The sequence below is a fragment of the Sebastes fasciatus genome, chromosome 3 (genome assembly GCF_043250625.1).
Source record: "Sebastes fasciatus isolate fSebFas1 chromosome 3, fSebFas1.pri, whole genome shotgun sequence".
In the NCBI taxonomy this organism is placed as follows: domain Eukaryota; kingdom Metazoa; phylum Chordata; class Actinopteri; order Perciformes; family Sebastidae; genus Sebastes; species Sebastes fasciatus.
Genome location: NC_133797.1, coordinates 40,009,435 through 40,020,207, shown reverse-complemented (window position 1 = coordinate 40,020,207; position 10,773 = coordinate 40,009,435). Strand labels below are relative to the sequence as shown.

The 10,773-nt window shown below is 40.0% G+C and overlaps 2 protein-coding genes across 2 annotated transcripts; one reads left to right on the top strand and one right to left on the bottom strand.

Moving 5' to 3' along the window:
• Positions 1 to 1,933: 1,933 nt before the first annotated feature.
• lgals2b (lectin, galactoside-binding, soluble, 2b) lies at positions 1,934 to 5,930 on the top strand. Its single transcript, XM_074630916.1, has 4 exons — positions 1,934 to 2,058; positions 3,383 to 3,456; positions 3,615 to 3,786; positions 5,519 to 5,930. The coding sequence occupies exons 1-4, from the start codon at positions 2,056 to 2,058 to the stop codon at positions 5,663 to 5,665; spliced, it is 396 nt and encodes a 131-aa protein (XP_074487017.1). The 5' UTR covers positions 1,934 to 2,055; the 3' UTR covers positions 5,666 to 5,930.
• Positions 5,931 to 8,639: 2,709 nt separating this feature from the next.
• On the bottom strand, positions 8,640 to 10,118 carry uts2r4 (urotensin-2 receptor 4). The gene has a single exon (XM_074631433.1). The coding sequence runs from the start codon at positions 9,901 to 9,903 to the stop codon at positions 8,836 to 8,838; it is 1,068 nt and encodes a 355-aa protein (XP_074487534.1). The 5' UTR covers positions 9,904 to 10,118; the 3' UTR covers positions 8,640 to 8,835.
• Positions 10,119 to 10,773: the final 655 nt, after the last annotated feature.

Below are 10,773 nucleotides of genomic sequence, written 5' to 3'. Positions count from 1 at the left end.
CAGTCAATGAAAAAAAACAAGAAATGTGTGAGGAGAGGTGAAGAAGCCCCCCTCCCCACCAACCCCAGGAGAAAAAAAAAATAACAAAAAAGGAAGAAAGATCTAAACTAACATAATTTTTAAAATACAACAAAAGTTAAACAACAACAAGAAGTACACAAAATGTGCAGAAAAACCTAACCAAACGGTGGAAAACAATCCAATAAAAACAATGAAATACATACAAAAAACACAACAGATGAAAAGAAAATATATCTAAACATATCAAAAGATAATTAGACATCATTAATTAAATATGATGATAATTTCCTTTTAAAATGTTCTAAGGATAACAAGCTCTTGATAACATTTATTTTGGTTATCAGAATTAGAATTACAGTACATTGCTGTATTTTCTAGATTTTACAGTAGACTACTGGCAGCAGGGTTGCCAGTACATTACCATTTTTTCTACAGTTTGTTTACTGTTATAATACAATGTACACGTATAGTGCTGTATTTTACTGAATTTAGTGGCGGTACAATATTGTTTTTGTTTTTTTTACAATGGAATTTCGCCATAATCCCAAATACATTACCATGTAGTCATTTTTGTAAATAGAGTATATTACTGACAGCCAATTACTACAAATTAAGCACTGCCTTTACTGTAACCTTGATTAGCAATTTTAACGTGATATTCTATACAACATAATGATTTAGTTAACTAAAATGCATTAATAAAACATTCTATGGAAAAGAAGAGACTTAGAAAATGTAAGATTAATTTAAATTTTATTTACAAAAATACTTCATTTGATGATACAAAACCTTTTTTTTCCCATTACAGCTGGAAATTCCAGGTATGCATAATAGAATAGCCATGCGTTTATATTCCTTAATAGTAGTCGTTTAAATGTATATACAGCAAGTGGGAAAAAATGTGAATACATACATACAGTCATTTTACAAAAAAAAACTTTATTCTTTCTCTTTCCTGTTTCAGTTTGTTTGTATATAATTTGTTGTGAAGCACATTATAATAATTATGTATGTGCATATCAACATACATGCCTCATATTACCATGCTTTGGAATTATGACAATAAAGATATTCAAAGTTTTTTTAAATTTAAATTAATTTTCTGTATAATAATTATTATGCACATGTGTCCAAGTATGTCCTCAAATTCAGGTATCTACTATCTAAATATCAAGATAGTAGTATGATTTTTTTTTTTCAACGGTTCTGACACATTCTCATACAATGTATTTTATATAGTTTTACTATGCATTTGTATTTTTATGCTAAATGCAGTACCTGTGAGGGTTTCTGGACAATATCTGTCATTGTTTTGTGTTGTTAATTGATTTCCAATAATAAATGTATACACACATTTGCATAAAGCAGCATATTTGTCCATTACCATGTTGATAAGAGTATTAAATACTTGACAAATCTCCCTTTAAGGTACATTTTGAACAGTTAAAAAATGTATGATTAATTTGCAATTAACTATTTTAATCAATTGACAGCCCTACTTATAATATATTTCACAGCAACACTATCAAAAAGTAGCTGTGAAGAGTCATTTTGAAGAAGAAAAATACATCTCAGATATGCATTTATAGAAATCAGTACACATGTACTGCTTTATGCAAAACATCTCAGTAACCTACAAATGCAGAACACTGACATACTCGTCATAAGTAAATAAGTAGCCAGTTATTGTGGTTCATTCTGAGGACAGTTTGACTTTCCTTTTGAAGGTGGACCATTAAAAAAGAAGTCAAAGTCTGCCAAGCAAACATCCAGATATGTGTTGTTATAATATTATTTAATTGTAAATGGATACTTGTTTATTCTAATGCCTGCCTACCAACATCCTGTAATATGAACCAGAACAGTTAGAGGTTCCATTGAAGTATGGCCATGTGTGATTGGTCTTTTTTTTCTTAAACAACCCTTTCCCCTGTTGGCTGCTTCCTGTCCCACAGCGTCACCAGTGTTATATAAACCACTCACCTGCCTGCAGAGCTTCGTCACTGGAGCCACAGCCCACCGAAGACAGCCAAGATGGTAAGTGGTGAAAGGCTTCATTTCTTCATTCATTATCTTATGTCATTATACTAAAAGCTCAGAGCAAGAATGTTTCTCCTACATTTCCTCCAGCTTTTATAGCCACACTCTATGATGTAACTTTACTGTTTAATGTGCCACATTACATTAGATACACACAGGAGAGATATTGTAGATCTTGCTGTTTTCTTTACACATTTCAAATTTGCCGGTAGAATATTAGGAAAGGTAGACGTGGTTAACACTGATTCAGGTAACGACAGAAAAGGTTTGGTAGCATTAGCACTTGTCTAATTTTTCCAGGTATAGTTTTTTCTACACAGTTTTACTGAGTATCTTGTCAATCGTTAACATCCATTCCAGGGACACAGAGATATTTCTCACTTCTACAGTGTGATAAAGATCAAAACCAAAGCTGAGCAACAAATCTAAAATGTCTGAACCTTTCTGTTCCCTGTGAGACATGCATGTATTGTAAGGTATAAATGTGCTGGGATGTTGCACACTGCTTCCTAAATAGTTAGGTTGACTCACAGGGATTAATAAAGTGTAACTCAACTTAATAATTCTCCAACACGCTGCCTGTGCAGTCAATGATAAACCAGTATTGATCCGAGATAAGGGGTAAGACATGACTGAATATATTGTACAGACTGAGGTATCTATGGGTGTGGTGCAGGTATATAGGGGCCAGGATGTTGAAGTTCATGTGCAGCTCAAATCAGGTGATGCAGCACATAGATAGGAAGGACAGTAGTGAATGTTTTTTATTGATTAGGTGACTTTGGAGTTATATTCCTGGTGTGTCATGATAAAAACTTTTAAAATCAACATTAGGTGTTTTATCAGGTTTGCTATTTTTTTTCCTTAATTATTACAAGGCACACACACACCTTTTACAGAGGTGTGGTAGTAGTACCTATCTACTGTGGCAGAAGGTCTGCGTGTGGGCGTCTTTTTTATGTTTTTATTGGCTTTATATGACGACCACATATCACAAAGAACAAATACGGCACCTTCCTGTTTCAGCGCTTTTACAGCCGAGGGCACTGTCCACCCTGGTTGATCATCAACAGCTAAAACAAGAACATCATCAGTTCTCCCACCAGAGTACACTGAACAAAAATATCTAAATCATATGCAAAAGACAGACCAGACCCACGCTTCTTGTAAATGTTCTCCTCTCTCCTCCGATTGGTGGTCTGATCCAAACTTAAGTTGTATTAAAGTGAAGTTAAATCTAAATCTATGAAAAGGTAATTGTAGTTAAAACTCATCCATCCAAACCAGTTCCCATATTCCTCTTTGTCATTTCCCTTTTCAGAAAGTCAAGGACATGACATTCAAGGAGGGGCAAGAGTTCAAGATCCGCATCAAGCCCAAGGACGACTGCGAATCGTAAGTTCCCCTCATGAGAGATTAAGTTATCGTCGATGTGGAATCAGTTACGTTTAATCAAGAGGAAGTTGACATACTGTGGGTTAATGTTTCATTCATTTCTTCCCATTTTCATTGCACCCTTTTTTGACCTCTGTGTTCCTGCCCTGCCATTGCAGCTTTGCCATCAACATCGGTCACGATTCTGAAAACATCGCGATGCACTTCAACCCCCGTTTCGACTACTGCGGCGATACCAACACCATCGTCTTCAATCACTTGTCCGGGGGAGACTGGGGTGACGAGCACCGTGAGGGGAACTTCCCCTTCACGCGTGGGGAGGAATGCAAGGTGTGTTGGGAGAGTAGGAGGGTGTCAGTCTGTTCAGTCTGATACCAAACAGCAGAAATGTTTAGTCTGTAGATAGACGGTTTAGTCTGAAGGATGTACGTACATACAGTTAGCCTTAACTTTAAAGTGAGGCTACATAACCTTTGCTGCAAGTGACAATTAGCTGTCCTTAGTAGAGCGCAGTGCAGGTATGTTATCAAAAAGTGCGCAAGGAACAACAGTTGCAGCTTCTATCTCATTGGTTGCGCTTTGAAAGGTCAACGGCAACCGAGGTCAGAGTTGAAATAATTTGAACTTTGAGCGCAGCGCTCGGTGACAATTTCCAAGCGATGCTTCATGCCGAGGGTAACGCTTCCACCTAGTCTGGGCGGCATCACTCGCCCCATAGGAAAACATTGGCACAGCCAGCGCAGAGGGATTTCACCGCGGATCATGAGTGGGCTCAGAGAGCACAGACCTCCACCAAGGCCACTTCCACAAGTGAAAAAATAATGTGTGTATCCAAAAATGAAACGGGTTCTTCTTTGGCCCGTGCTACACCCTTCCACCAAGTTTCATGAACCGAAAACATAACCATAAGGTAATAATAGTAAATGCTCAAACATAGTACAGTAGCATGAGCACAAGAATACAATAATCCCCGAGCCAGTTACACAGCAATATCTACACATTCTTTTGGTAATATTAGCTACATAGACATTTTGACATGTCATAGGTAAAGCATCGTTGTATTCAATAACATTAAAGGTGCTAAATTTGAAATTTGTAACTCTGCACTGCTCTCATATGGAGGTTACCGTAGATAACGTCGTCCCGACCCACAGCATTGTCGCCAAAGTGTAGCACCAACCCTCCGGATCCCCCGCAGGTTAACACTGTTAGCTCTGTCAGCACTGTTGTTGTTGTTTACACTGTAAAGGTCCTGGCACACCAAGCCGACGGTCGGCCGTCGAACAGTTTGGGGCCGTGAGGGGACGCAACTGGTGGCCTTTGTCGCCGCTAGTTCTTTGATGTCGGGTTGGTGTGTCTGGGCCTTTAGTGTTGTTAACACCTTTACCTGCTCAGCCGTCGCCATGTTGAGAGCCACGTGGAGGCAATCCCTCAATCATAGATTAGAGGCTCTGAATTTAAAATTGTATTTCTTCTCTCAGAAGTTATACAGTCTCCCTTTAAGCCAGTTCTGTTTAATTCAAGAGTACAAGAAAGTACACACAATCATCATGTCTCGGTATCCAAAAAGTGTTTTAACTTTCATTATTTTACATCACATTTCTGCAGCAACTAAAATGGCAAATATCTAATACCAGAGGCAACGTCTGCAGAGCTGTAAAAGAATTAAGTTATTGTGGTTTTTATCATTGTTTAGACAACAAAGGCTCAACGCTGCTTTTGGGGTGTGAGTATAGTTCACACGCAGACCTGCTGCTGTATTTGGAAGATTAGTTTTTTGTACAGACCACTGGCTAAGTACTTTTGCGGTACCTATTGTAGTCATTTGGCTCAAGCTCAGATCTCATGATGTCTTTTGCCATAAGGAAGTTATTATTAGTGGGCTTGGTAACACAGTTAAGTCAAAAGACGCTGAGCTGTCCAATCTTGACGGAGTTTACAGCCTTATAAAACTTAACAGCCGCTGAGAGAGATAGTCCAGCTTATCTATCTCAGCCATTCATTTCACATACATGTCCTGAAACTGAAAGATCAATCATGTGTCCTCTCTTTGTCCTCTCAGTTTCACATCAACTTCAACAGCGAGCAGTTTTACATCAAGCTTCCTGATGGCTCCATGCTGAACTTCCCCAACCGACTGGGAGATGTCAAGTACAAGTACTTCGACGTCAGCGGCAGTGCCAGGATCGTCGGCATCAAGATCAAGTAGAAGTTCTTGACTCTTGACCTGTCCAGCTTTTTTTGTGTGTTGCTGTTTTATACTACTGAGCCCAAGCAGCCTGGTTAATTCATCTTTTCTCCTGCTGAGGCTGAAAATAACACTAGAGGTTTATACCAACAGGGAGTGCTGATGTTGTAATGAGATGGAATGGCCTAAAGAGGGAGCCACAGCACATCTTACCTCACGGTGTCTGCTTGACATCTCATCAGTCACTGGGTTTGTTAATAAATGCTGTGAAAAAAAGAAGCATGTCTCTGTCTCTCACTCTCTAACACACAAGAACACCTTCTCCAATGATGAGTCTTAATCGATATGTTCTTTTAACTCTATATGCAACATTCATGAAACACACATTATATATATATTAGAAATCTAAAACAAAGTTAATATTTACACTTGTATCTGAATCATTATTTAAAGTATTTCAATTGAAGATTTGTTAGTAACATTTCATTTTACAGGTCCGCAAATATCATGGTAATTATAGGTGATAATTAGCAAGTAACCTATTTGAAATTTCTTTGGAATTACTGACAAATTACCCCAATATTTACCTCACAAATTATCAAAAATTACTTTATTATAAACATTATTTAATAATTACATTGCGCTATTTCCCAATAGCTGGTAATTTATTCAATACATTTCCAGGAAAAGAATACAAAGTTAATTGATAGATTTTATTTCCATGTCTGCTGATAAATAGATAATAATGAGCAAATAACTTATTTGAAATTTCTTAAAAAAAACTCCCTGAATCAGGTTACATTTGTGTAGACTTTAAGTCACACAATGGTGAGATTTGTGCCTGATCAGAAGTGTCTTCTATTAGTTTTGGTTTTCCACCTCAAGCCTCAGGGCCCTATTGTAACCATTAAATGCTATTTCAGCATATAATTATTCAATAATATTTATAATTTGTAATACATTTTGAGGTAAATATTGGAATAATTTGGCAGTAATTCCAAAGAAATTTCAAATAGGTTTACTTGATAATTATCACCTAATTACCATGAAATTTGAGGACCTGTAAAATTAAGTGTTATCGTGATTTGTTTCTGATTTCGGTCACTTTCACATATGGCCACATTTTTGACTATTTGGCCTCAATCTGAGCAGTAATATCAAAATTCATGCAGGCTTTCAGTCAGATTTTTGTGCCGATTTATGTGATACCTTTAGTGGAGGTGTTCAGAGAGGAGAGTGAAGTTTTAGATCACATTGCAACTAAAGACATATTGTTAACATATATTTAATGGAATTAAAATGATTCAAACCAGATAAGAGCCACTGAAGCTGCATGATGATCACAGGTGATGACTTAAGGCCTTTCAGCCCAGTCGTACAGACGTTCGTTAAATAGTCACAAAGTTTAATGTGTTGATTTGTTTACATAGACACAACATTTTTTTCTTGATGGTCAGCACAAAATCAATTTGTATGTGTACGTTTTTAATAAAACTCCATTTTATTATTGTATTATTCTGCATGAATCTGGACAGTTTGTACAACAGGGTGACATGTTAAAACTGGTGTTAGACATCGGCCACGCTGCAAATGTGAACAAAAAAAGAAGACGGAAAAAATTGGAACTGAGCTGTTAATAAGAATTGATCCTGAATGTGGCCACTATAGCGACTGAACTGTAAGGATAGAGCAGATAATGGAGGATAATTAAACAGGATAATGCAAAAGGAGGGATACCGTATATATGAGAGAGGTGAGATGAAGTCAGGGACAATTTGCAGGAGGACTCAAAGTGGCTCGAGGCTGAGGAATGTCGCACGATGCAACCACATTCCCTGTGAGGAGATGAAATATCCTTTACATGTATGTGTTTATGGGTGTGTGTGTGTGTGTAAGGTGGATGGCAAATAGGAGAGTAAAAGAACCATTTAAGCAGTTCTTTGCATATGATTACACATCAGACCTTTTAGAGCAAAGGAACTAAGAGCTGTGATGAATTCTTGTCACCAGTAAAATATTTTCAGAACTATTGAAGTTTCCCATTATGTAACCTTTTCAATGCTAATATAAATATTTTTTTCATTTGGAAAACAACTCACATTGGTACCCAAATATCAGGTTTTTATATCATTCTGTAGCTTCCCAGTGGTGTTCTTTATGTATTCAAATCCAAACATTCATATTTTGGACGAAGCATGTTTTAAAACTTTTTTTCCCACCTGACCTGACGTTGGTTTCTGCATGATGACGCTGCTACATGTACAGTATATATACATCCTTATAGTCAGTGTATTAACGTTAAATACAGTAACTTAGATGGCAGTCGGCGTGTTCCAAGTTGGGAGAAGCAGACAGGAAGCTAAGCAACGTACTGCTGTGGACGCCACGTTAGTTCAGCTCCGAAAGTCACACAATATAGAAAACAAACTAACCGATCGATGCAGCGGTAGTCCAGCAACTCCCGTGTTCCGAGAGGTAAAATTACTGTTTTTGTGAAAGGAGTCTGGTGGCTTTGAAGACAGCGATATAACGGCTTCAGTTCCCCGTCGGAAAGGGCTGTCTGACGGCGAGGTAAAGCGCCCTTTCCAACAGGGAACTGAAGCTGTTATATCGCTCTCTTCAAAGCCACCAGACTCCATTGGTAAAAACAGTAATTTTACCTTGCAGAACACGCAAGTATACATACAACCCCACTTCAAAAACTCCAAACTAAACCTTTTGAGTTTTTGAAAATCCCAGAAAAAGAACGTAGATGGACCCGCCCTTTAAAGATCCTATCGAATGTCTATTTGTCAGAATGATATCATCAATGTCAAGAACTGGAGATTGTTAGACAGGCATTTGTACTGTACATGTGGTGTTAGATTATATAAAAAAGAACAAATCAAATACTGCAACTTGTGCTGGTTGCCCTCCAACTCACAGAAGACTTGCAGTCAGACTTTCATGTTAGCAAACATCCACCTGCTGCGCTGAGTTTCTCTGAATCCTTAACAGCTCTGATTAAACAGAGCTGGAGATGTAGCATCACACCGCATTTACAAAGTTTGTAGAAAATACTACATCAGATTACAAGTGTCTCGCAAATATGATATTTTCCAGTTTTGTACAAAATCACAAGAACAAATATGTCCTCTCTCTCGTCTGTAGCTCTAGTGTCTATGCTCAGTCAGTGATCATTTATTCATCCACTAAAGGTCCTGCAGTGGCGTCGTCACAGCCGACACGGGGTCAACCCGGCTTGAACTCACAGACTGACCTTTCTGGGCCAAGTAATCTTTGTAGTTGCGGGTCAGAAGAGTGTAAAGAAATGGATTGATGCAGCTGTTCCCGTAGGTCAGACACGTGACAAAGAAATTCACGTAATTATGAGCGGCCGGAGACAAAGCTTTGAGGGACTCTGGAGAGAACAGTTTGGCTAGCTGCCACCCCCAGAAAGGCAAGAAACAAGCCCAGTAGGCCACTACGATGCTGAAGATCATTGTCACGACTTTTTGTTTGAGTCCTCTCCTCCGGGCAGACCGGCTGCTACCTCCTAAACTAGTCTGCACTGCCCAGTAGCGGCCGGCTAGCCCCACATACAGCCCGACGATTATCAATCCAGGAACTAAAACACTTGTGAGAAACAGGACGGTGAGGTAAGCCTTGAAGGCCTCGTGGGTCCAGGTAGGGAAGCAGATCCTCTTAACCAAACCAGCCGCAGTCGGTTTGCCCTCCCTGAGTCGGATCATCACCATCATGGGCAGCGTCAGCACGAAAGACAACCCCCAGATAATCCCCGCCGCGAGCCTCCGTTTACGGGACGAGGACCTGTGCGCGCTGAAGGGCCTCGCCACGGCACGGTAGCGCTCCAGGCTCATGGCAACCAATATGAAGACGCTGGCGTGCATGGTGAGGAGGTCGAGACTCAGCAGGATGCGACAGCCGGCCTCGCCAAACAGCCAGTCGTGGGCGAAGTAGGTGCAGACCACGAAGGGGATGGTGGAGAGGTAGAGCAGGTCTGCCAGGGCCAGGTTGACGATGTAAACGTACATGGAACCTGTCCGACGCAAAGCGGCCGAACGGGTGATGATGAGCGTGTACGTGTTGCCCACCACACCCATGGCGCACATGATCATCAGTGTGGCACCGAGCAGGGATGTCACCCAAAAGCCCCCACTGCCTCCACCGCTCTCCTGGGAGCCTCCATCTCCAGCAGCCCCTGGGCTCAGGACAAGTCCCAGCTGTGGAGTGATGGTGGCATTAGGAGTGCAGTTCATTGCAGGTTCACAGATCAAAAGGTCAGAGGTCAGGCCCTAACGTTTAAGAGCCAATTCACACAGAGCTATATGACGGTTAGCTCCTGCATTAAACTGGAAAAGTCTGTACAAACATTTCATTCACAGATTGAAGATGGCAGCTCATTTTTGAAAATATGTCCCACACAATCCAGGTGAAAAGAAAATATTGCTTGTCATGTAATGAAATGTTGTTAAAACCTGTAAATTGTTGCAGCTAAATCCACAGAGATGACATCACTGACATGGCCAGCAGCTTCAGTGACTCAGAGCTTGCTATCCCCAAAAATAAGGTCCTCCACACAGCCATGATCCCATCTTTCTCCAAAACCAAGGTGGCACAGCGCGAGTCAGGACCTTTCAACTTGACGAACTACGTTCAAAATCTCTGACGGCAAACTCCTGCCGTGCCGAGGTGTGCCTGATCAGTTGTTGACATTTCCAGAGTGAATATTCTTTTTGGGATTAGTGACTTTCAATACATGCATACACTTCCACAGTACAGTCCAGTTTTGGTTGTTATTTTTTTTCTTGATTGGACCAAGTAGGATTGAATCATCCGCTGCACTATATCCAGTCAAAATCGGTCTCGTCTTCACTTTCCCAGATTTCTACCTGCATGAAGTTGTAGAGATCCTTTGCTTTATCCATATAGTCCATGTTAATGATGCCTCACTGGCGCTCCTCTGCACCTCCATTAACGATCTGATGCATGGCTGATGAAGCTCGGATCCATAAGACTGTTGGTGTTCTTCTGGATTTTCCTGGTCACAGTCCTCTCCCTCCTCTTCTCTTCTCTTCTCTTCTCTTCTCTTCCCTTCTCTCCTCTCCTCTCCTCTCATCTCCTCTGTC

Excerpts from the sequence above, each read along its gene's own strand:
- lgals2b (XM_074630916.1), top strand. Across the intron at positions 3,457-3,614 it reads CCCAAGGACGACTGCGAATC|CTTTGCCATCAACATCGGTC; the intron begins GTAAGTTCCCCT and ends CTGCCATTGCAG. Across the intron at positions 3,787-5,518 it reads CGCGTGGGGAGGAATGCAAG|TTTCACATCAACTTCAACAG; the intron begins GTGTGTTGGGAG and ends TTGTCCTCTCAG.
- uts2r4 (XM_074631433.1), bottom strand. The coding sequence starts at position 9,903 with ATGAACTGCACTCCTAATGCCACCATCACTCCACAGCTGGGACTTGTC.